General features: G+C 39.7%; 1 protein-coding gene across 1 annotated transcript; it reads left to right on the forward strand.

The window, feature by feature from the left end:
• The first annotated feature begins 628 nt into the window (after positions 1-628).
• Positions 629-27,442, forward strand: epsti1 (epithelial stromal interaction 1). The gene is made up of 10 exons (XM_032568614.1): positions 629-970; positions 4,269-4,327; positions 4,412-4,495; positions 4,584-4,660; positions 6,260-6,343; positions 8,474-8,547; positions 12,515-12,590; positions 18,530-18,600; positions 20,387-20,589; positions 25,867-27,442. Exons 1-10 carry the CDS (start codon positions 816-818, stop codon positions 26,010-26,012), a joined length of 1,029 nt encoding a protein of 342 aa, XP_032424505.1. The 5' UTR covers positions 629-815; the 3' UTR covers positions 26,013-27,442.

The following is a 27,442-nucleotide window of genomic DNA, read 5'->3' on the forward strand; positions in this document are numbered from 1 at the left end:
ACTCCAGGTATGAATTGATTTTGATTATTCAGCAACAACAATAACAGGATGTGGCTCGCTCTTGCTTTACTTAGACAATACTTTAGTAAATTGATGATCCATCCATCAAGAAATACTTATCAGGAAAAGGTATTGAATGTTTATGGTCCAAGTTAGAATCAAAATAAACTACATGAAAAAAACATAGATGATAAAAGAAAAATACATTATGTTACACTGTAAGTATTTTTAAGCTGGCAAACCTAATTGTCGATGACCGAACAAAAATCATTCAGAGGACCGCAAGTGACCCCCGAGCCATCCTTTGGACACCGCTGATTGACAGGAAGTATTCTGTGCTCAGTTTTATTACAGCGTAATAATGTGAAAGTTGACATGATTGTTAGTTTTTAATAAGTTTTACTGAATCACATTTCCTTTGCCTTTAATAAATAATAAGCGTAATACTTTCTTTTTATTTCGAACATGATAAAAGTACAAAATCACGCACATGAGCAAGGAATGCAAAAGACATATTTTCTTGTACTACAATAATCTTAAATGCTCGAAAATTGCGACCATATAAAAACTGAAGCCGAAACTGAAAACAATATGAACCGAAGAGCCTGCGTTTGTCCAGCAGAGGGCGCGGTGGCAGGAAAAGCCTCCCCTCGTGTTTTTGACAGTAAACAGCTGACAGCAGATGACTGGTGATAACAGCACTGGGTCTTTCTTAGAACAGAATAACTACTCTAAGCATAGAGCAGCCGGACCGCAGGGTAGGATCCGCCTCATTCTCACACACCGTCTCTGAACCTGCCGGTGCCCGCCGCATCATGGACCCTCAACCCAACCAAGTCAACTCCAGAGGGAGAAACTACCCGAGGCAGAGCGCAGCGGGAGCGTCCGCAGAGGAGCCGCAGGCCCCGCAGGTGGACGGACAAACCCCCGGAGTGGGGAGGGAGCCTGGGGCAGACCGACAGCCACAGTAGTGAGTAAAAACGCCTTCAACTAATATGAACAAGTGACTCCCAGATGGTGATTGATATTCAAAAACTAAAGAAAGAAATGTAAAGGATGTCGTTTCTATGTTTGTTTACGTGTAGGGGTTGTTGGGTTTTTTGTGCTAAATGAAAATAGATCCTACTGAAAGTTACGTTTTCCTCAGCTTACTTTCAGTTTCGTTTCAGGTTCAGTTAGAAACGTTGCCTTCAGGGTGTGTGGTAAATCCCAGTCTCCTCCCAAACGCTGGATGACTGGGTTTAGCAAGGACAAAAAATAGCATCTTTAGCTAAATAAGTCTAATTTAGACACTGAAGCTTTTACTGGATGCTTTTAACAGAAGACGGGAAGTATTCGAAAGCTAACCTTGATTTCAGAGGGGTTTTTGTATTGTGCTACGTAAAACCTAGCGGATGGCGTGACTCAAATCAACTTCACTACAAGGCGATATTCCAACTTGAGCTTTGATATTTCCAAAAAGTTTTTACTTATTTATTTACCAAATTGCAGGACAAAGTTAACCATCAGTAATAAAACCATATTTTTCCATCTTACGAATTATGTTTCCATTATTACATGTTATTATTTCCACATGTGGTCACTGACTCTATTGAGGCTCCTTAACTATGATTATAGAGTGTGTTTCTAAAGAAAGTAATAATTATATGTTAATCAAATGTCCCCCACACTTATCCTATTATTTTAAAAGTGAAAATGGCAAAAATAAATCTCACATTTTTACAATTTCATAGCCTGAAATCCATCATTACGTGACAGCGTTGTCATTTTTCATCAAACATTTAGTTTAATGGAGGAGTTGAGATCTAATTCAGTGCCCAGATAGACCACTGAATTAGTTGTCTATCAGGCCACTAATAAACTCAACTAACACAGTTATTTTTCTAAAATTCTTTTTTAAAAATGCATCAAGGAGACATTTCTAAATAGGCGCTATGAACTGAAAACTCTGTTATTTGTCATAATAGAATAAAATTGTTCTCAAGTTTCTTAAGCTACATAAAATGAAATATTTTAACGTACATACGTATAAAGCTGTTTATAAAACATTTTTGGTGATCTATTTTATGAAATACAACTAGAGGGAGACAAATTGTGCCTTTCTTCATGGAATTCCTCAACTCTGTTTTTGGTTTGTATTAAAAAATAAATCAGGTAGAGAACCACAGACATTCAATAGTTTTATTTGCAAACTCGTTCTTCAAACTTGGCAAAATACAGACAATCTTTCAAAGAAAGAGCCACCTATGTCTCTTTTTTTGGTCACAGACTAAAAAAAATGTTCTTGACCAAAATGAAAAGCACTTGAGCGCCCAAAGAAGTCTGCCTTTTAAAAAGGCAAACGCACATGAGAGCCTTTTATTTACATATTCAGATTGATTTGTTGGTTTTTCCCTTTTTTTTTTTTCAAATTTTTACGTTTGTGTTTTTCGAAAGAGGTTGGCCTCAGATTGTGACCTGCGCTGGCCTTCTGCGGCCTATAAATACTCACCTAACACAAACATGACAGAGGTTTAAAGCTTTTCCATGTGAAAACTCTCCGGACGCTGAGGGAGCTGACAACAAGCCACTAATGGCTGCGTTCCACAGAGAAATCGACTTCATTTTAAACACCCTGACCACAGTCATCAGCTTGCTTTTCTTCCTGGGCGGAGGTTTCTGATTGTTGGCATTTCCCTTTCTGTTAAATTATCAACAAAATCGCCCCAAAACACTTCTCCAGCAGATTCCCTGGAACGTGGACAGACGGTCAGAAGAAACAGAAATCACACTTTGGGGTAAAGTCGGATGGTTTCTGTTAAAATGATCCCGGATGAGTTCACCCAGTGTTTCTGTTCCAGGCCAGAGGAGCTGGATTTTCTGAGAGTCAGGAAGAAAAAGAAAACCAAACATTTCATCTTTCTCTGCAGCTTCACTTCAGAGAACAACACTGCAAAAACACAACATCTTACCAAGTATTTTTGGTCAAGTTTATTGTCCAAATATCTTAGTACATTTGAAATGAGACAACTAACTTACAAGTAACTTTTCAAGAAGATATAGGAGCTTAATTTTTTTTATTTTGATATGAAAGTACTAATTCCACTGGTAGATTATTTCATTTCTTCAATGTTATAAGTGGAAAAAAAACTGCCAGTGAAACTAGTACAATCAATATTATATCAATATTAAGGTGTAATTGATCATATAAAACCATATCTTACTGAAAAATCCCTTATCAGTTAGTTTTGTCTTATTTCAAGTATAATAATAAGATATTTGTACTAGAAACTAGACCAAATACTTGGTAGGATTTTTGTGTTTTTGCAGTGAAGTTAAAGTGTTGGAAACTAAAACATATCCAACGTTTATATTTACATTTTAAAAGCAGCGCTGCATTTTAAAATCTCACACCATATTTTCACTTCATTCACTTTTTCATGTCATTTTCTTTTGGAATCTGAGTTTTCATCTGTTTTGTCCAAGAACTTTGAAGTGTCGACGCTCCGAGGGTGCAAGCATGTTGGGGCGAGCGGATGGATGTTAAGTCTAGTACTCAGGCATTTGAATTTACGAGAGACGGAGAAAAAACAAAGAACAAAAGGAGTGAATTTCCACCAAAAAGCTCAGAAATGTTGAGATTAATCTCTGAAACTTTCTAGAAAAAAATCTAAGAAATGTCTGAGCTTAAACAGTCAAAAAAAATTAATGAAAACACTCAGACATTTTGAGATTATTCTCTGAAACTTTTTTTTTAGAAAAAAAAAACAACCACATGGCAAATTCTGAGTTTCAAAAAATCAAAAAAATTGTGACTTTTTGAAACTCAGACATTTTTATGTTTTTGTCCTATTTCCCCCTCTTTTTCTGTCTCTAATGACCCTGATACACAGTTGTAAGAATTCCAACAAAATCAAAAACATGTTAATTATTTTATTTACTTAGCCCCATCATCATCATCATCATCATCATCATCATCATCATCATCATCATCATCATTACTAGGAACGAGACTAAAACCACTGAAGCCCAAGATTACTTAATGTCCTTAACAGAACTTCTTGAATGTTGCAGATGGAAAATATCAGAATGGTGTGTCAATTATTACGTTAATTTAGACAAAGGACAAATAGCATAAATGTGTTGCTTTCATTATATCTTCAGTAGGGAGCGAGTCACATGTCTCAAATGTAAAATCGTGTTTTGATGCTGCAGCACCTGTTCAAACTTTGTCTGAATGCCGGATTAGAGTCGGCGTTCTCGTCCCTAACCAGCTCTTTGTGTCTCAGCTCAGGAGCGTTCACCGTCATTCCGCCCAACCAGACCCGCCGGAGCAAGAACAAAGAAAGTAATGATCCGCCTAAATCTGGTTTGATCTTCATAAACGTTTGGCAAATTTGCTTCCGGTGATTGATGTGGAATTCCTCTGCAGTGGCTCAGAAGGAAATGGAGGATCTGCAGAGATACAGGGAGGCACACAGGCCCGGTCCGCTGCACCTCGCTCCAGAAAGGCTGGGTAATCGCTGTGATCAGCCTCGTTACATTCTGGGGATCACTGGGTTTATCGGCACTTTATAGTCGCTGATATCTGTTGATCCATCCAGGTGGAGGGGATGTAACTGTAGCCGAGGCCAGGCAGAGGCAGTTTACCAACCAGAGAAGCTCCAGTCTGCAGAAGAAGGTACTTTATCTTCCCTCATACACTGTAAAAAGGGAAAATCTTACCAAGTATTTTTGGTCTAGTTTCTGTTTCCTGTTTTAAATCAAGAATTCCTCGACACTGATGAAAAAGTACTGATTTCACTTGCAGATCGTTTCACTTATAACATGGAAAAATGTCTTGCTATCAGAGAAATAATCTGTCAGTGGAACTACACTGTAAAACCACACAATTTTACCAAGTATTTTTCCAGTGCAAATATTTCAGATTCACTTGAAATAAGACAACACTAACTTATTAGTCACTTTTCAGCAAAAAAAAAAGATTAAGAGACCACTTAAAATGATCGGTTTCTTTGATTTTACTCTTTGCAGGTATCTGTTTGAGTAAAATCAACATTTTTCTTTTATTGTATGAACTACTGACAACATGTCTCTGAAATTCCAAACAAAAATCTCAGTATTTGTTTGCAGACAATGAGAAATGGTCAAAATAACAAAAGAGATGCAGTGCTTCCAGACCTCAAATAATGCAAAGAGATCAAGTTCATATTCATTTAGAAACAATATTAATGTTTTAACACAGGAAGAGTTCAGAAATCAATATTTGGTAGAATAACCAGGAGGTTTTCTATGGGGTTCAGTTTGGTGGACACTTCATTCTATTCCAGAGCTGTAGAGGAGCTCGTTTTATGTAAATAATTACTTGGTATCAATGAAAAAAATGCTTGTCTTATTGGCAGATTAAATCACTTTTAACAAGGGGAAATTGTCTTGTTATAAATAATTTGATCAATTTGAGGAATGATTTACATAAAACAAGATATCTTTCTGAAAAGTTACTTATAAGTTAGTTTTGTCTTGTTTCAAGTGTAATAAAATATTTTCGCTAGAAACTAGACCCAAATTACCTGGTAAGATTTTGTGTTTTTGCGGTGTATTGTTTCGACATGTAGGATCCACGCAGCGTTCAGACGGCAGACGCTTTGAAAACTATCGGATATAATTTAGTTCCACACGTGGAAGTGTGACACAGATCAGATTTTTGGGGGGGGGTGGGGGGGGGGGGGGGGGGGGGAAGAACAGAATTATGTCTTTGAAAATGTTGGACAGGGCCAAAAAAATCGAATTTGGGTCAAATTCGCCTGCTGTGGGCAACATGAACGCCATAAGATGCTTCTACACAATCAGATAGGATGAAGTATTTGGTAATAGGAACTGATGACAAACTGATTTTCAGATTTTACTTCCAGTTTATTATATATATTATTTCAATTCATTTTACATTTACGGACTAACTTGCCTTGGCGCGTCACACCCAACCCTAATGGAAGATCTTTCAAATTTGAGGTTACACCATTTAGTCATGTTGCAAACAGGGATGTGAATACTTTTGCCGGCACTTGGACACATCTTAATCAGGGTTTTTTTTTTGTTTTTTTTCACCTATCAAATATTTGTGGCAATTCTGTGGAGCCCTGTTTCATAATTCCCAAATCAGAGACAGAGCAGCTGATTAAATAGGTTTTGAAATGTTGTGTCTGAGCGTGCTTAAGCAATGTGATTAAATGTGATTATCTTATCTGACCTTTTACGTATTAGTTCTTATTTTTTTTTCAAGCTTAAAAAGGAGGAGATGGAAAAGAAGAAGAGACAAGAGGAGGAGGAAGAGTGGCAGAAGATGAAGGCCACACAGAGGGAGAAGGTGAGTCCAGACGTGCAAAATCAGAATCATTTCTACAGTAAAAATGTCTGATATGTCACAATCTGAAGGACTGCTGGGTTGGTTTTTATTTTTCACATTTCCATTTCTTTTACCAACAAAAGCAGCAGTCTTTTTTGAACAGCCGTTTGTGATGGAGGTTGTTATGTGGGGAGTTTCCTGACCAAGCATTCCCATCTTTTATCACCTTTATTAGTGTCACTGTTCTCCATCCTGATGGAAAATTCACAGATCCTCACCAAACTAATGGGAGAGGTTCCTCCTGAAAGTCATATCTGTATTCATAACCGTGTTATTAGGGGGAATTGTGGGTAAACGCAATTTATTATGTGGGTTTTTATCACAATGTTTCACTTTTACTTCTGTACAAGTGATTTTCCAGAACAATCAGAGGAGATAACTTTAGCAGTTGCTCCTGCAGCGTCCTTAACGTTCTTCTTTAACTCAAATGCCTTCGTCCAAAACTCTTGTCCTCATAGTGTGTACGCCCGCAGCCACACCTGCTGCCAATCATCAGCAAGCTCTGCTCTGGTGGCACTACTCTGGATAACACTGCACTGCAAAAACACAACATTTTACTGAGTGTCTTTTGTCTGGTTTATAGTGGAAATGTCCTAGTCCACTTGAAATAAGACAAAAACTAACTTAAGAGTAATTTTCAGCAAGGTACAGAAGCGTGTTCTAAGTCAATTATTCCTTAATATTGATGAAAAAGTCCTAGTTCCACTGGCAGATTATTTCACTTATGAAAAGACGTTTTTCCCATATGATAAGTGAAATAATCTGCCATTAAAACCAGTAATTTAAGGAATTATTGACTTAAAACAAGCTCCTATATTGTGATGAAAAGTTAATTGTAAGTTAATTTTGTCTTATTTCAAGTGTATTAAGATATTTACAATAGAAACTGGACCAGAGATACTTGGTAAGATTTAGTGTTTCGTAGTGTTCAGCCTCCTGCAGTCTTCTTCTCTGAAATGAAACGTTGCATCTTGCAGTACTTCACGACTCACAAAACGCTACTTTCAGCTGTACATCCTGCTTGTTGTTGACTTCGTTTATTTTTGAACAATTTATGTCACGACTCAACAGCGCCTCGAGAAACGATTCTTCTTTTAAAAGCACGAAACATCTGCTTGACCATATGCAAGGCTGTGATTTAGTGAAACATAATGAGAAGTGAGAACTGCCAGGTTTGGCCTGTAGGTGTCAGCAGAGACAAGCGTCCGGTGAAGCGTCTCCGTTTCCCGAGGCATCAGGTTGAAGAACCACCTGACTGATGGGGCTGCGGAGGAATGAATGTCAGACGTGTTTCTGGGAGATTACCGTAGGACACCAAACTGGTAACCATAGAGACGTTGCGCCATTGGAATGCGGCGGTAATCCAGCTGATAAACCCGCGCTGAGAAACAGTCTGATCTCAGATTATGGACATGACGGGACAAGGCGGCGGCGGACACCGAGCTGCCTTCCTGTTCGGGAAGACCACTTCCTGATTTTACAGGAATTACCGTCTCTATGATCCAGATGTTCAGACTGCCAGCATCACTGATCCCACAGTCTGGACATGCAGTAATCCCATGGTGATGCATTTAAAAAAAAAAAGGTTTACAGATTAGAAACAGGAGAGCTTCTTTTTGGATGAAAAGCTGTGATATAAATATATGCATTTTTTCTCAAAATCTCAGTAAAGAGTAAAGAGAATATTTCATGTATAAAGAGCCTTATTTATGGCAATTATAATTCAGTTATTTTATTTATAACATGGGACACATATCTGGTTATAAGTGAAATAACTTGCCAGTGGAGCTAGAACTTTTTTTTAATCAATATTAAGGAAATATTGTCTTCAAACAAGCTTCCATATCTTGCCAAAAAGTGACTTGTAAGTTAGTTTTGTTTTATTTCAAGTGTATTAAAATATTTGCAGTAGAAACTAGACCACAATCACTTAGTAAGGTTTTATGTTTTTACATTTTTGATAAATAAGCTTAAAAACTTTTGTGCATAAATGAAAAAAAATCCAACAATACTATTATTTATTTTTGTTGGATTGCAGTGTTTTGCAGCCTGTGTATAACAGTGCTGAGTGTCGACTGCGTCGTGTTTCAGGCTGAGCGTCTGGAGCTGAGGAGGCGGCAGGAGGACGAGAGGAGGCGGGAGCGGTTCCACTCGGATCAGACCAGGTCAGGCCAGGATCTCCCTCTCGTGGTTCTCACAGGTCTGTTTGTGTCTTGCCTCTCTGCTGTGGAGGAGAGTCATAAATGCAGCGTCAGCGTCAGGTGACATAATCGTCTCTCCGTCGTCTGAGCCTCCGCAGTCAATGTTGTCACATCGCCACCACAAACCACAACCGTCAATGTATACCCCGGGATTTAATGTGATAGAACAGCACAGAGCAGACCTGTAAGATGGGAAAAAGATACTTTTTTCGTAGTAATAGTACCATTTGTACTATGTACACCTCCCCAACCCCCGGGTCAATCCCAGAATCACTTTTCACTGCAGTTACAGCTGCAGATCTTCTGGTTTGTGTCTCTCCTGCTGTACAAGTCCAGACTGACATTTCAGCCTGTTCCTTTCTGGGAAATAGTGCAAACCCAGTCAAATCAGATGCCATAGGCTTTCAGTTAGATGTGGCTCTGAACTTTGCATCCTTTGTTTTCTTTCTTTCTTTCTTTCTTTCTTTCTTTCTTTCTTTCTTTCTTTCTTTCTTTCTTCTTTCTTTCTTTCTTTCTTTCTTTCTTTCTTTCTTTCTTTCTTTCTTTCTTTCTTCCTTTCTTTCTTTCTTTCTTTCTACTCCTCATGAATATGTAGGCCTGTCACGATAGACGATAAATCAATTAATCGTACGATAAATTAAAACTATTAACCTAATTTTAATTATCGGCATTATCGTCTCTTCCGGCCTTTTTCTTTTTCTGTTAATGACACTGAATGAAAAAGGGCTCAACTCCGGTGCTCTCCACTGACTCCTCCCTTCCTCATTTCCTCAGTGTAAAGCCCAGCGCACACTACACAATCTTAGAGCTGTCGGCCGATTGTCGGCCCATTTTTAAAACCTGACAGATCACACATTAGCCGACAGAAATCCTAGGTATAACGGTTCCATCGGGTTCGTTCCTGCCATGTGGTGTCCAACAATGGACACAAAATAATGGCTACAAGTCCAGTGTACTAATTTTAAAACCAGGCATTAATCAATGCTTTACTACAATCTACCTGCAATGCATGTGGCTAGTGTCAGCGTAAAGTCCTGACTGAATGAAAATCATTAGAACCTATTTATGTCACGTTAACGAAGAACAGCTGAAAAGTTACCGGGTTTATCAACTGCGGTAGCAATTTCGCTCCAACTCCTCCTCTTGTCATTTCTATATTGTTTGCACAAAATGTTAAATAAACATTAATGTTGTTTCCACATATCATCTCCAATGTCCGATGGACTTCGGGTTGCGCCGTGTCAGCTGTTTGGGATTCCCCGACGTAATTTCCCCTCAGAAAACACAAGGAGAATCCACGCTTTCTGATTGGCTACCTGTCACATTCAACAGGCTGCGTTAAAGGGGAAAACCCCTGATTTAGATCGGAGCGGCAACGACGATCTACCGTAACACACCACACAATCTTAGAAAGATCAACGATCTAAGATTGTCTTAAGGGGAAAAATAGGAGCAAAAAATCATGTAGTGTGAACTATTGCATCAGGTAGTCGATGTGCCCATCTTCTCTATTTAAATCTAATTATTACTGAAGGGCAACATAATATACAGACTTCATAATCTGCACTCTTTTGGTTGAATGTAATATTTATTTCCACTTTGGCTTTATGTTGTTTAGTTTTTATTCAAGTACATTTTTTATTAATGGAGACTGAGAATCCATTTTATTTTTGTTTGTGGTTGTTTTGTTTATTTTGTTTATCAGTTCCAGTGTTTAGTGTTCTTTTGAAAATAAAGTGTATCTATCTTTGGCAGGAAATCGCATGCATTATTACGTCATTTCCATTAAATCAGTGTAAAAAGGTCTTCAAACAATATTATCTTTTATCGCAATAATTTTTGAGACAATTAATTGTTCAGCAAAATTTGTTATCGTGACAGGCCTATATATGAGGGGTAGTTTAGTTTAATTAGACATGCTTTGATGTAAGCCTTTACATTGTAACTCAGTCTGCACTTTGAACCTCCGCTCCGGTCTCAAGTTTGTTTCAGCAGAGATGAAGTGTTGAGTCTGATGTATTAGTTTCGTACGTTTTGCTTCCCGTACGGCTTGTGAAACCTGGCATTTTCAGGTTGTGTTTCCTTCATCAATGTACACAAGACTTTGTCAGTATTCCTCTAACGTCGAAAAACCACAATTTCACATTCGGCGTGTTTCTGTTAAAGAAGAAACACAATTTCTTCTTCTTTCTCTCTGACCTGTTCCTTGGTCTCCTACCACTTCCTGGTAGGAGAATTCATTGTCGTTTCTGCTAGTAGTAACATCCAGTTGTTGATAACGTGACTCGTGTTACGTGAGAAAAGTGTTTCCATTCCACCTCGTCGTAATGCAAAAAAAAAAAAAAACATTTTTATGGAAATTGTTGTGTTTCCATTAAGTCAATTTATTTTCAGAATTCAAAATTTGCTCAATAATATGGTCAGTGGAAACGCAGCTAACAGCCTCTTTTCTTCTTCTCTCTCTCTGACCTGTTCCTTGGTCTTCATGATGCTGTTTGTTCATTAATATTCTCTGTGAAAGAAAATGCTGAGGCCTTCACAGAATAATGTAATTCCAGTATTTATGAGATTTAGTTACGCACGTGTATTTTATTTAGGGGCATCAAGGTTAAAAGGACTAAGTGCACATGCATGTTACTCTTTTTACATGTAATTAGTAATAAAAGAAAGTACTGGTTTCTTCTGACTACACAATTATTTACCACTCTTTGTTAATCTGTTAGAAAAAATACATGAAAAATAAAATAACAAATTGAATAAATAAATTAAATAATAAAATAAAATACATGAAAGTTTGTAACTGTAATTTGATTAAATGGAAAAACGTTCATCTATGGGCTCTACTAGTTCGTGGTCTGTATGTCGTGGATGGATGGATGGATGGATGGATGGATGGATGGATGGATGGATGGATGGATGGATGGATGATGGATGGATGGATGGATGGATGATGGATGGATGGATGGATGGATGGATGGATGGATGATGGATGGATGGATGGATGGATGGATGGATGGATGGATGGATGATGGATGGATGGATGGATGGATGGATGGATGGATGGATGGATGGATGGATGGATGGATGGATGGATGGATTCCCACCTTCAGATTTTAAACGTGATCAGATGAGATCAATCATCCATATTCCATAACTCTTCTCTGACTTCATGTATTTACAACAATAGAGTTACATTTCTTTTGGAAAAGCGCTATTGTTTCAGCTGTTAAGTAAAAATAAATACTAATATGTCAGTTTTGTTTGTTTTTCTAAGTTTAAAGACCTGATTGAACATCCTGTAGGAGTGGTTCCATAATGCTTATCTTGCCTTGTATGTTTTTAACGTCTTTGATTGTAGAAACCTGTAGACCTGTAGATCTTTGCTTATCACTATGATTCGACTGGGACTTATGCAGTTGTCACATTAATAATTTTGACATTCTATCATACAGAATTTGTGAGATATTTATTTAATATTCTGTACTATTAAATTTAAAAAAGTGCCAAGATTGGCTTAAAGTTGCTGAACTCTATTCCTGCTCCCAGAAAAACTGCCTGCCAGAAGATTTCTGGCTTTTTGTTTATAACAAACATTAACATCAGAGAGAAAGGTGTGATTGTGAAGAATGAAAACTAATCAGTAAAGATGAGATGCTGTGGGAACATGAACACACAGATCCAGGAAGTATTTGGAGATAATCAGTGTGGGCTGAGTACACACCCTTGAGGCGCCCCAGTGGAGTCAGAGACGGGTGTTTAGTGAAAATAAAAAGTCAGATTTCTTGAAAGACGGGATATTATGAAAAATGTACATTTTTTAGGTTTTTCTCATGCTGTCATGAGTTGCTTTGATACATGTCTGACAAATCCCCTGTGGAAACAAATCGTTTAGCTGATCTGATCGGGCGGCTGGTGTGTTCATGTTTTGCAGGAAAAATGACAGTTTTCTGCAGAGTCTCCAGAGAGAGGCCGCTCCGTCCTGCGGTGCTGCACACACATCGTCCATGGTGAGCCACTGACATTTACATGAAAGCAAACCAAAGTGTTCAGCGTGTTCCTCGGGGTTCAGAACTGAGCTGCGTTGCGGCCATGTAATCTTTGTGGGATTTTAACACCAATAGATCTGCCTTCGCAGCCTGTTTTCTGAGTAAATACTTCTGGGCACTGCGTTTTTGCCGACTGAGACTGCGAGGAAACCAAGTCCTGTCCCTTATCTGCCAGGTTGGGGGAACCTGCAGTATCTCCTGGTCAAAGCTGGAGGACATGGAAATCGTGTCCAGCAGAGAGAGATAAACCACATCTTACTGCCCCGTGTTGTCTCTCTGTCTGCTCCTATTACTGTCTTTTCTTGCCCCCTCTTCTCTTTATTTCTCGGACTTCTCTTCCACTCTGTGTTGGTTTTACTGCGAGGGAATGAACAGAGTGCTAGCAGAGTTCAAGGGACTTCCCAGAGTTCACACTGAGTGGAGACAGAGTTAGAGTGCGACATGAGTAAAGTGCGCAGTGTGTATAAAATAAATGAGTGGAACACCCTGTAGCGGTAAACGTACCTGCAGAAAAGCCCCGGCTCTTCAACCAGCGCTCAGCGTCTTGTCAGTTAATGAGGTCAACTTGCACTTTGGGGTTTTCTCCTTCCTGTGTTGTGGAACCTTCTTCTCAATTCTGCTGAGCTGTTGAAAATACCTCGACTGCATTGTTTGCTTTCATTATTTCTTTTCACTCCCGGTGACTATGAGGGGTAGAGGTAGTTTAGTTGAATTTGACGTTTAGGACAGGCATAAATACACTGCCTGGCCAAAAAAAAAGTCGCCACCTGGATTTAACTAAGCAAATAGGTATAAGCCTCCTATTGGATAAGTACTGCATAGGCGATTATCTTTCAGCTGGCAACAAGTTATTTAACCCCAGCTGATGCAATGAGTAACTCCTCATTTCTTAAACAACCCTGGCAAAAGACACATCCTGTGGTCGTGGAAAAGACGTTAGTCTGTTTAAGAAGAGTCAAATCATTGGCATGCATCAAGCAGAGAAAACATCTAAGGAGATTGCAGAAACTACTAGAATTGAGTTAAGAACTGTCCAACGCATCATTAAAAACTGGAAGGATGGTGGGGAACCATCGTCTTCCAGGAAGAAATGTGGTCGGAAAAAAATCCTGAATGATCGTGATCGGCGATTACTTAAACGTTTGGTCAAATCAAATCGAAGAAAAACAACAGCAGAACTCAGGAGTATGTTTAATTGTGAACGCAAAAGCATTTCCACACGCACAATGCGAAGGGAACTCAAGGGGTTGGGATTGAACAGCTGTGTAGCCGTAAGAAAACCTCTAATCAGTAAGGCTAACCAGAAAAAAAGGCTTCAGTTTGCTAGGGAGCATAAAGATTGGACTCTGGAGGAATGGAAGAGGGTCATGTGGTCTGATGAGTCCAGATTTACCCTGTTCCAGAGTGATGGGCGCATCAGGGTAAGAAGAGAGGCAGGTGAAGTGATGCACCCATCATGCCTAGTGCCTACTGTACAAGCCTGTGGGGGCAGTGCTATGATCTGGGGTTGCTGCAGTTGGTCAGGTCTAGGTTCAGCAACATTGTGTGCCCAAAGAATGAGGTCAGCTGACTACCTGAATATACTGAATGACCAGGTTATTCCATCAATGGATTTTGTCTTCCCAAATGGAACGGGCATCTTCCAAGATGACAATGCCAGGATTCATCGGGCTCACATTGTGAAAGAGTGGTTCAGGGAGCATGAGACATCTTTTTCACACATGGATTGGCCACCACAGAGTCCAGACCTTAACCCCATTGAGAATCTTTGGGATGTGCTGGAGAAGGCTTTGCGCAGTGGTCAGACTCTCCCATCATCAATACAAGATCTTGGTGAAAGATTAATGCAACACTGGATGGAAATAAATCTTGTGACACCGCAGAAGCTTATTGAAACAATGCCACAGCGAATGCTGGCTGTAATCAAAGCTAAAGGCGGTCCAACAAAATATTAGAGAGTGTGACCATTGTTTGGTGGCGACTTTTTTTTGGCCAGGCAGTGTATAAGCCTTGTGCTTCTGCCTGTGCCTTCTCAGTCAAAATGTTCAAGTTGGTGGAGTGGTGTGAATTGTTCAAAGCAAATTATTTGATGATTGACTAAATAAATAAAATCAATCAATAACTACATTTATACACCCGGTTAATAGGCGTTCACTACACGAGTCCTAAACGGATTCATGTCAGATGAAACTTATTGGCGTAGTCATAGTAAAGAAGATTAAAATACAAGAAAATGAAAGTTGAGGATGCTGGTAGGAGGTCATGTTTGCTTCAGTTTCCTCTGAACGTAATTTCTCTACTGTTATGACCCCTTTTATTTATTCAATTAACTCATCAAACTCATTCAATTAATCAGTTGATTAATTCAATTAATCGGTTCTCTAAGGCTACGAAGTATCTCTGGTTACAACCTCCATTGACCATTTCCTTTGTATTTTTTTTTTTATGTTGAGACTGCTTTACTCAAATGCATCATCTGTGAATGTATTGATTAGTTTTGGGTCTACACATGTTAACATAAGGAACACCAGTGGGCTGAGTACACATCCTGGAGGCATCCCAGTGTTAAGCATATTGGAGTCAGAGATGAGTTTTTTCAATGTGGTTTGACTCCGGTCACTTTGGTGAAAATAAAAAGGAAAATTTCATTTAAGCGGGGATATTATGCCAAACTGACCTGTTTTCTAGCTTTAAATCATGTTATAATTTTACTCCCTCATCAAAATCATGTTGGAGTTGCTTGGATTCTTTCATGTATGTCTGAAGAATCCTTGAATCTCCCGTGGCAACCATTCAGGAGTGCCTTAACGCCACCTCATACAAAGTGCCGCCTATTTCCACAATCCTGTATCCTTGGAGCTGCAGCCCCCCCACAGCTCCTCCAGACTAGCAGCAGCAGCAGTTAGCAAACATCTGCTGGAACTGCGTGTCTGCTGAGCTCATCATACAAACTACTTCTCAGTCCAATGTAGAGCTGGGTGATCAATCAATAACAGTATGCATTGAGATAAATATCAATATAAAATACATCCAATAGAATGTTCAATAATTTCACTGAACTCCGGTCCAAAACTGCACAGCATTCTGGGGGACGTAGGCAGAGGAAAGGCTTTAGCCACTCAACCTCTCATGATCAGCTAAGCTAGGCTGGTGGCATCAACTAACTCACTCACTCATTGGTTACCTAGCAACAACCCGTTGAGTAACCTGCGCAGCAGCAGTTTCATGTTTCTCCACCGTGCCTCGTGACTGCTTAAAAAACGGCGTGGAGAAAATGAGAACAGCTAGAAACTAAACTGTGGATAAATACTGCCACCAGTTTGATAAATATATAAACATATATAAATACTGTATCAATATCGACTGATATGAAACCCTCATACTGTGATATGTTTTCCCTCCATGTCGCCCCGCCCCAGTCCTTCGCTCCTGAGAACAGTTCTAAACTGCATAATTGTTGTGATTTTTTTTTTTAGAACAACATTATAAACAACATCGGTTTTAAAGAATGACATTTTAAAAAGGGTTCTATTTTATTCAACAGTGTGAGGGAAGATGGTTTAAATCATGTCAGCCTGTGTTTGTGAAGGGTCTCTGTCATTCACAGCTCGGCTCAGCAGACGTTTATTGGAAAGTGTTGATAATTCCTGTCATCAGGTCTCACACTCCTCCTCCACACGGCCCCTCCGTTTCACTGCCGCCGAGCACGAAGCGGCCCGAGGACATGCCGGCAGCGCTCCGTACCGACTGACAACTCTCTCCTTGACAGGCAGGCGTTACCTAGCAACGCCTGCAGGAGCTTGAGAGTGGTGTCTTTCTTGGCTCGTGACATTCCTGGTTATCCTGACTTCATCGTCGACCTCCCTCCGACCTGAAAACAAGCCATTCAAGTTGACAAGTTAGCGCATTGAGATACACTGTAAAACCTAACAGTACATCTTAATGGCAGAAGTTTAAATGACTTAAAGTTAGGAAAACTTTAAGTCTAACTTTAAGACAAAACAGTCGACAGAATTAAACCAACAAAAGGTTCAACTCGGCCTCAGCTCCTCTCCTCTCCTCTCCTCTCCTCTCCTCTCCTCTCCTCTCCTCTCCTCTCCTCTCCTCTCCTCTCCTCTCCTCTCCTCTCCTCTCCTCTCCTCTCCTCTCCTCTCCTCTCCTCTCCTCTCTGTTCTGCACTTTTCCCTCTCGTCTTTCCTCTCCCAGCCCACAGTTCTGTCAGATTGGGGGATGAAAGCTTGTGGTCGCTGCTCGGTGTATATGATGTGGTTCCGACCCGGACCCCAGATCTGTTGTTCTTTCAGTACTGGCTCCAGCATGCAGACAGATCTCCCCCTTTATATCTTCTAGTTGTGTGCATGTAGGCGCGTGTGTTGGTGTGTGTGTGTGTGTTTGAGGGGGAGGTTTAATGCTGAGCTCTGATCCCACCGGTGGACTGCACTCGCCTTGCCCTCACTGACCAATCAGCTTTCCTGGTGAAACAGCAGGATAAAAAAAAAGTTTTTTTTGTGTATCTGAACGACTCAACTAGTAATGTTGTACATTTATGGAGTAATTTTTAGTTTTATCCTGGGACGGCTTATTTGTAAAGTAGTTGACCATCTCTTTGTGTTTTATGTGCCTTAGTGTAATGACTATATAAAATGAAGAAGTTCCTCTCTCTCCCGGGTGCTGTTTGTTAGTCCTGGCAGTATAACCTTTGACCTGGAGTTCAGATCAGCCTTAAAAAGTCCAACCTGAGCCCGTTGGCAGTGTCAGAACCCGATCCGACCGGACTAATTCACTTCAATTACAGGCCGGAGCCCAAAGTAAACTCGACATACTACGATATTACTGCTTTTATTTTTAAAACCACCATTTAAGTGAGCACTGTCACTCCTCCTGTTTGTAGTTTTTGCTAAGCGTCTTCCAGCTCCATCTTGTTGCTTGTTGTAACCTCAAGGTCAGTCAAGGGCAAGTCCTCTGGGTTGTGTGACTGATAGGAAGCGCAGCATGCAGTGCGCTGCTGCTTGTTTCAGCCTGATTAACCTCTGCACCCTTGCTTACATGCTTGATTTCTCCAACAGTTTAAACCATCTACTCCTGGAAGTAGATTACATTTGCAGTATGTAACTTCTATTAAAAAAAATCATTTTTTTCCCCATATCTAATAAAACTGACACCATGTTGTGACAGTTTGATATGAGATAAGCTGTGAAAAGGTGGAGCTCCTCCACCGTCTCCCAGTGCTGCTATTGTGGGCTGCAAAAACAGCCAATCAGAGCCAGGAGGAGGAGGGTCTTAGTGTTGTCAATCATCCTCCTGTAAGTTGCTCGAGGTGCTAATAGCGCAAAAACAACTTACTGTTACAGAAAAAAACTTTCTTCACTCATCGGTGGCTATGCTAACTAGCATTAGCATATGTTGTGGTGAATCATTTGTAGCTTAGCAAAGAGGAAGCATGAGGGGTGATCACAAGAGTGATTGACAGCGCTAAGACCCTCCTCCTGGCTCTGATTGGTTGTTTCTGACAGAGCGGTGTATTTCTGCAGTTAGTACAGGGAGGAAGCATTAAGCTCCATTTTGAACTAATTATTAATGATTTTAACACGGTCTTACATTACATTGTCACGACATAGTGGTCATTTTAACAAATATCGGAAAAAGATATTGTTTTTTAAAAAAGTGACATATTGCAACTTTGACACAACTTTATATCATGTATTATCGTTTGGTTTTCTCTGTGCGTATTGCAGGCTTATCAGAACGCCGAGCCATTTCGTATGTGTGCAAGAGTCACTCGGCTACTCAAAGAAACTATATTCTATAAAATATATTTTTCAAATATTTTTCAAGAGTTTTGTGTGATTTCGTTGCATTGCTTGCTATTCAGTTCTTAAAAGACGTTTTTCTTCTTTCAGAACAAAGTGGGCGACCAGGAGACAGAAAAACAGACAAGAAGTATGGAAGAGCTGCAGCTGGAACACAGGAGGTACAGAGAACCAAACCGAGCACTTTCTCTTTTTCTTACTTCACTTTCTCTTTGAAGAGAGACGAGTTCTGCGTAGTGAAAACCAGAGAGTTGAGATACGGAAGCAAAGGGAGGATTGGCACCTGTCACTGGATTCGGATCAGTTTCTTCATATAGTCACACACAGGTTCCTGTTGATCCTCGTTATCAGCCAGTGCATTAACATCAGTTCATTATTCACATTAGCTTAAAAAGTTTTCTATCTAAAGAAACCCAGCAGATTGCATCGACTCGTTGCCTGGCAGCACTCAGAAGAGAACAAAACTCCAGAAGAAGATAAGATACCAGCTGACTGCACGGTAGCTCACAGTGCAGACAGCCTGACTAATCAACAAACTAGTGTCAGCTTGTTAAACATCTCTTTCTTTATGAAGGGCAGAACAGATTAAAAAAAAATTTTCATGCAACAATCATTTGGAAACTCCTAGATTTGGCAGGTCGATTTTTAGTAATAGCCACAATAGTAGAAATAATTCATGTTTGTTCCTTTTAAGTTTAAGAAATCAGATCCTGTTTGGATAAGACTTGTATGCACATAACATGATATCACAAAGTGTGATTTGTTTACTCATTTATAACATGGAGGAAATCAGTAGTTCTGGTGAACTTGAGGACAAAGTGGATTTAAATTTTAAAGGGCAGTATTTTGTAAAATCAACTGTTCTGAACTGTACATCATTTTTTTAAATTTTATTCCTTCACCCAGAATATATTTGGAGTGTTCCCTTGATTTTTTATGCATGTTTGAGAAATCCTTTCATCTCCATGGCAATCATTCAGCTGTGCAAAACGCCTGGGTGGACTTAGCCCCGCCTTCGAGGACAAAACTCCTCATAGCTGCAATTTCCAAATTTCCAAGCTTCTTTCCTGCAGCTGCCCCTCTCAGCTCCTTCAGACTAGCCAGCAGCAATTAGCAAACACCTGGTGGAACTGAGCATCAGCTGAGCTCATTATAGGAGCTACTTCTCAGTGCAACGCTGGTAAAAACGTTGTTAAAGGGATAATAGAGGAGCCATTTTGCGATGACTTCATGAAGGCAGAGTTTCAGAAAGAGCAGGAGCTTCTTAAAGAGACAGAGGCCCAATTTCAAGGTGTTAAATTACAAATTACTAATCATTTGAAGCGCAATAAAGTCAAGAACAGACTAAAAACTAATTTCCACCCAAGAGCTGTTGTTACCCTGAACACAGCTAATCCATCTAAAACCTGATCTTTATTTATTTATTTATTTATTTATTTATTTATTTATTTTTCCTCAGCATCCCAGTTATTTTTGTGTCCCTAACATATTTATTTTTATATTTATTGAGATAAATTTATTTATTATTATTTTATTCATTTATTTGACTTGAATAAAATAAAATAGCAATTATAGTCTACAATCGCTATTTTTAAAATTTAGCTGTGCTTCCTTTCATGAAAGATGACAATAAACTGAATTCTGATAGACACAGCATTTTTACAACAACCGAAGGTAACATAGTTACTAGATTGTGCTGTAAAATGTGCCTGGCAAGCACCTAATAATTCCCATATAAAGAATAAAGTCAAACCAAGCGCTAAATAAGATGAACAGTTTGTCGGACTGCTTGTTGGCTGAGTCAGTGAACGTTGAGTGTCTGCAGGCCGTTTAACAACCTCACCATCAGGTTCAAACACTGGAAGCTCTCTGTGTTTCGGAGCCCTCCTGTAATTTGTCTGAAACATCTTTTTCTTTTTTTAAACTGCTCCCCGTGTGTTTCGACAGGGTGAACCAAGCCTTTCTCGATAAGCTGGAATGTAACGCCAGGGGGTCGGAGGTCGAGGCGAACAGCCGCACCGGCCGGGAGGAAGAGCGTCCACGTTTGGCCCCTGACGATCACAGGCGACACGCCGCAGCCGGACGCGTCAGCCTGACTCACCCGGAGCCCAGTCCAGAGAGCCGCTTCTCCGACTGGACGGAGGAAACTGGTGAGCTGAAATGACGCGTGTGGGCAGCCCGCAATCTACTCTTTCTCACGCCCCGTTTTTTTTTTTTTTTGAAAGTTTGACTGTGCGCTGGTTAACCAAACCTAAATCAGGTATGTGACAGGAGTTGACTAACTCATATAGTGTGAGTTTATCTGTTTAGTCTGCAATAAATCAAACATTGTGAAACTTGCCAGGAGGAATTAATGAGCGGCATGTCGTCTATCTGTTCCTCTCAGCTCTTAAATCTTGCAGACACTTGCAGTTTGTGGGACTCTGGAAGAGTGTGACTGTTTGTGTGAGGGAGGGATTTTTTTTTTTCCGTCTCCTTTTGAAAACAAAAAGATCTGAGCTAAAGGCCACACTTTAATTTAATCTCCCTCACTTGCTGTGATACGAACAGAAATAGCATCGACACTCAGACTTCAGGTTTCTGTCACAGAGCCCAACATTTTCCTGGAAGCTGCATTGGAATGACAGAGTTGGCATGCAACCATCCCAACATATTAAAATGCGCCTCCTGTAGCTGAAAATGACACCTGATGCTCCAGATCACCTGCGGCTCGTACTTCAGGAACAAAAACACACTGTTGTTCTAACTGAGCGCTGCTTCCGCCTGCAGCGATCAGCAAAACGGATCTCTGTATGAACAGCTGGGACGGCTGTGTGACTCTGGTGTGAGTGACTGAGGTTTAGAAAATCAAAAATGATTTGTAACGACTGTGATTCTATTTAGTGTGTGTTAGTTTTTAGTGTTTGTCCTAGAATCTATGGCAACACTTAACTACAATTATGTTATCGTAATTAAGTACAATAACATGGTCTAAGGGTCTAGATAGGATCTAATTAGGTAAGACATGGAGCAACGCGGCGTATCAGGGTCATTGTAAAAAGGGGAAAAAAAATAATTTTTACAAGAAACAAAATAAAAAAAAATAATAATAATAATTTCAGAAATTTTCTAAAAAAATTGCAAGGACATTTATGAGTTTCAAAGTCGACATCTTTTTTACTCTTGAAATTTCCCTGATTTTTTTTCTGGAAAATGTCTAAGATTTAGCTCAAACATTTTTTTCTTGCTAATTATTGGATTTTTCACATTTAGAAATTCCCAAGTCTTTTTCTAGAAAAGTTCTGAGATTAATCTAAAAATTTCAGAGCTTTCCTGGCACTTGCTCCTTTTCTTTTTTCTTTATTTTTTTCCCCCAGGCTCTGAAAACAGCAGTAATCAAACCACTTATAAAAAAGAACAATCTGGACAAATCACTAATGCAGAATTACAGGCCGATCTCCAACCTCCCATTCATCAGCAAAGTTATTGAAAAAGCTGTGTGTAAACAATTAACTAGCTTCCTAACGATAACCAACCGCTTTGACTCGTTCCAGTCTGGTTTTCGTGCTCACCACAGCACAGAGACCGCCCTGGTAAAAGTGTTCAATGACATCCATATAAATATGGACTGTGGCAGAACCACAGTGCTGGTTCTGTTGGACCTCAGTGCAGCTTTTGACACTGTTGACCATGACATATTACTGAATTGACTGGAGAGTTGGGTCGGACTCTCCGGTCCAGTGCTTAACTGGTTTGAATCCTACATAAAGAACAGGGATTTCTTTGTTTCAATTGAAAACTTTTCATCAAAGAGGTCAAAGGTCACATGTGGGGTACCCCAAGGTTCAATCCTAGGTCCCCTTTTATTCAATATTTATATGCTCCCACTAGCTCAGGTTATAACAGGAAATAATATTAGCTACCATAACTATGCAGATGACACACAGCTCTACATTACGATGTCACCAGGTGACTCAGAGCCCATCCAATCACTGAACAGATGCTTAGAACAGATAAATGCGTGGATGTCCCAAAACTTTCTCCAGTTGAACAGAAACAAAACTGAAGTTATTATTTCTGGACCTAAAGAGGAACGATCTAGAGTCAATGCACAGCTTCAGTTATTACAACTGAAAACCAGCAATCAGGCCCGAAACCTGGGAGTAGTGATGGACTCTGACCTGAACCTCCAGAACCACATAAAGACAGTTACAAAGTCGGCCTTCTATCACCTGAAGAACATTTCCAGGATTAAAGGACTAATGTCTCAGCCAGATCTAGAGAAACTCATCCATGCGTTCATCTTAAGTCGTATTGATTATTGCAACAGCGTCTTCACAGGTCTGTAAAACAAATCAATCAAACAGCTGCAGCTGATCCAGAATGCTGCTGCTGGCGTTCTCACTAAAACCAGGAAGATAGAGCACATAACACCAGTTTTAAAGTCCCTCCACTGGCTCCCTGTAGCTCAAAGAATAGACTTTAAAATACTGTTGTTAGTTTACAAATCACTGAACGGCTTAGCACCACAATACATTAAAGATCTACTGTTATTGTATCAACCCTCCAGACCTCTCAGGTCTTCCGGTTCTGGTTCTGCTCTGCATCCCCAGAACCAGAACCAAACGAGGAGAAGCAGCTTTCAGCATCTATGCACCACAAATTTGGAACAAACTTCCAGAAAACTGTAAAACAGCTGAAACACTGACTTCTTTTAAATCTCAACTAAAAACCCACCTGTTTAGAATTGTATTTGAAATGTAATCAATTACAAATTTATTGATGGAACTTGACTTAATGCTTTGTTTTGATTATTGATTCTATGTTGCTTTGTGTTTCTGTGTTTGTAATGATGTAAAGCACTTTGAAATGTCTTGCTGCTGAAATGTGCTATACAAATAAAATTTGATTGATTGATTGATCTACGAAACAGTTTGATGCTTCGTCACAGCAAACTCACCGGGAGCTGATAATTGCATTTTTTATTTATTTATTTTTCAAATTAAGATCACAGAACAAAACGTCAGCAGCCACTGGAGCAGCCAGTCGAATCGTACCGACAGCACCAGGTGTAATAACAGGATTTACACAGAAATGAATCGCTGTAATTCATTATTCCTCAGAAATCCCGGCACCATGTCCAACACAGAGAGAAGATTCTGTTTTACTTATTTCATGTCATTTGATAGATGAATCCCAGACTTAATGCATCTCGTCCTGCCTCTGCATTGTCAGTATTTACTGGAATTACGTAGCAAGGTCAGGACGGCTTCACTAGTCCACGGTCAAAGCCAAAATCTCCTGGAATATAGCGAAACCTTCAACCTCAGCGCCGCCATTGTGGCCGCAGTTCTGCTTGTCACAATCCCACAACATCCTCTATCCATGACGGAATGCGTCCGCCAGATCCGACCCGAGTTTCACCAACATGAAGTCTGCGTTTTTCCGCTCGGCACTAACCTGTCGCCGAAGCAGCGCAAAGTTCAGTTCACAGAGAGCGAAGAAGACGACTCGGTTTGTGTTTACAGTTCAGTTGGCTGCCGACAGGAAGCGGCTCCCTCACATCTGCTTCTGACTCTGTTAATTAAACAAGGAAGCGTCACATAACAAGAAACAAATTTCCAAATGATCATTCTGAGTAAATAAGCAGCTGCAGCTGCAGCTGCTGCACATCCCACATTATCAGGTAGCTGCTTCTGGAGATGAAGATGTTTAGTTCTTGCTCTTGTGTTTTAAATTTCTCCGTAACTTCACCTGTCTGACTGGTTCTTAGTTTGTTCACTTGTCATCACCATCATTTTTCCTTTCACTGGCTAATTATGTGCTCCTTTGTATGACATTAAATCTCAGTAAAATACTTGGTTCTAATGTGAGAAACATGTAAAACTTTACTAGCTGTGAATGTGTTTGACACACACACTGTCAGAGTTTTGCAAATAGTTATCTCGTGAATAAGTTTGTCTCTGTACTCTAAGCTGGAAACAGGGTGAGGTGGACCATGCTGTTCTTGGAGAAACCGGTTCTGACTAGTTCAGAGAAACCCCTTGACTCCTTATCTTTTAAGTTTCTGTTTTATGACCAAGCCCCACCCCGCTTTCAATAAAACCAGGCTGCTGCAGGGGGACACGTTGGACTGAGACTCTTCCCCCTTTGCAAAGGCTGAAGTGATACTACTCTCACCGTGGTTCTTTATATGCCCAACGCACACCGACAGAAAGCCAGATTCTGCCCTCACAGGTCAATATCACCACTCTGCAACATGATATTATTTCACTTTTGTATATAATGTTGTTGAATTTTGTCAGGCTGAGCTGAGCTCAGTTCAAGTACATCAAGTGAAAAAGTTGCGTTAAGTTCAAAGGGGTTAAAAATAATCAAGAGCTGGTTAGCAGTATGGAGGTAAATTCAGGTTTTAAACAGCTTTAGCTTTTTAGGTGACTGACCTGAAAAGCTCTGCGGTTTTATCTTGCTCTTATTCTGCATCACAACATAAACATTAAAGTTCCTGCAGGATGTTACCGTGTTTTATTGTGTCTGTTATGACCTAATATGACCTTTTGCGTTCAAAGTTGCAAAAGGTTGTTTTTTTAAGCTTTATTTTTGTCTTTCAAAAAAAGGTGAAATTGCTGCAGAGGACCTTCAAAATACATAAAATACAGGATTTTAACGTAGTTAGTGTTCAAAGGTGAAGGGTTCTTCTTGAATTAGAACCTTGATGCAAATCAAATCTCATCCTGAGAATTTGTCAGAGAGGAAAATCGAGATTTCAAGTTAACATGAATTGTTTACAACGGACAAGCAAATCCTACGGAACATCTCAAAATGTTAAAAAAAAAAATGCTACTGTTACAGTTTAGCATCAAACCTGAATCATGTTTCAGGTTCGACTTTCAATAGGCGTCGTGAAACAGGAAGTTACATTAGAAGGAAGCTAATTGGTCGAAATTCAGCTGAGTTGCAGTGATTGGTCAGAAAAGAAGGAAATACAGAAAACGCTGTGGTGATTGGTCAGATTTGCGTAAAAGTTGCAATGACTATTGAGAATTGTAAGTCTGCATTAAATTTGCTGACGATGACCTCACAACTTCCTGGATGGATTGATATCGAAAGGTCAAAGACAAACCTGTTACTGCCGTAACCATAAATATATTCATTTGGAAACAGAAATCTAATATTTTTTCTTTTCTGTAGTAAGGTCAGAATTTCATCCTGATTCCTGTATAGTCAGAAAATACAGCTAAACTTTTCTCTTCGGATTACATCCTTCACTGTAAAACATCTTTTTAGAGCATTTCCATATCTTTCTGACCGTGCACACAAAGCTGTTATCAAAACTCTTTTTTTATTTTATTGGGTTTTTTTTGTTTTGTTTTGTTTTTTTAACAAAAAACAAGATATCTCCAGCCCTGAACCCGGCTTCACATAACTCCGGACCGTCTGTTTTCCAGATCCGCAGGCCGACCGCGACTGGAACCTGATGAAGCTGGTGAACATCTTCCCAGACTGCAGCAGAGACTTCGTCCAGGACATCCTGACCCAGTGCAATGGCGACTACGAGCAGGCCTGCGCTCTCCTGGGCAGCATGCTCTCTTAAATTTGATTCGCTTTGGTAAACGAGACGGTAGGACGTTTTAGGACAAGCAGATTCATGCGGCGTTCACATATAAAATGCTCCGCTGCCTGCCATACGCAGCTGTAACAAACGGTACCTACGGGGCCCAGAGCGACTCTGAGGATCTGCTTCCTATTATCCCGTTAATCTCCGAGTGTTCGGTGTTTTGCATCTCTCTGGTGAGTCACGCTGGCTTTTTGAGCCCACTCAGAGTCCATGTTGTTCTTATATGAATTTGGTAAAGGTCGCTGTTTATGACTCACAATGTTTAAATCATATTTTGGGCTTCTAATTTGATCAATATGTAAAAAAAAAAAAAGGTTTATTTTGTTTGGTTGTTTTTTTTTTTTTTGTTATTGTTGCTATCTGATCAGATTGTTGTGCCATGAATCTTATCAGAAGACAGTAAAGAATTGAGGTTTTACGTTGATGCTCTGAACCTTTAGAGGTTCCTGGTTAAAAAGCAAAAGCATTAAATCTTACCAAGTATTTTCATCTTATTTCATGTGCAAATATCTTAGTACACTTGACATAACTTACTATATATATAGAGAGAGAGCGAGACAGAGAGATAGAGAGAGAGAGGAGCTTATTTTGAGTCAATAAGTCCTAAATATTGATCAATAGTAAAATAATCTAACGGCAGATTATTTCACTTAAAGGAGAAATGTCTTCTTTAGGTGAAATAATTGGCCTAGTACTTTTTCATTGACTTAAAACAAGTTTCTATTTCCAGCTGAAAAGTTCCTTGTCAGTTACTTTTATCTTATTTCAAGTGTGCTAAGGTGTTTGCATTAGAAACTGATTGCTATGTTTGAGGTTTTTTTTTTTTTTCTGCTTCCTGTGAGTCGGACGGCAGAACCAATCAGACGACAGTGGCGACAGAGCCCAACGGGTGGTGCTGTCCACACGAGGGGCTGAAAATCCCCGTCTAATTTAGCATGAAGTCATGTTTACTGCTGATGTCATCCGGCAAATGTCGTTCCTCCAGGGATCAACATGAGCCCCGAGCTTTACAGGCTGCAGCCCTGACACCCGCCGCCACCAGAAAATAGGAAAAAATCACGGCAATAATTTCTGTGTAAACAATTGTCACTTCTTTTATGTTAACTTGATCGCATCCGACTGCTTTTAAAGAGACCGATCGGAATTATTTCTTGATTTTGCCGTCAGAGATTATCCACTACAAAAGAACTGAGAAGTTTATGGAACAAAATGATTTGAACTCATTATTAATTTTACCCTGGAATGTTTTTCTTTTTGTTGTTTTTAAAGCTCCACAAGCCAATAAATTGTACTGGAAATAGATGGGATGTTACAGAAACAGCATGACGTGTTGTAAGAAAGTTGTTTTTTTGAAAATACATTTTGGAAAACGTCAAATAAAGGCAAATGTTTTTACACTGCTCCAA

Source organism: Xiphophorus hellerii, chromosome 7 (genome assembly GCF_003331165.1).
Source record: "Xiphophorus hellerii strain 12219 chromosome 7, Xiphophorus_hellerii-4.1, whole genome shotgun sequence".
NCBI classification, from domain to species: Eukaryota; Metazoa; Chordata; class Actinopteri; order Cyprinodontiformes; family Poeciliidae; genus Xiphophorus; species Xiphophorus hellerii.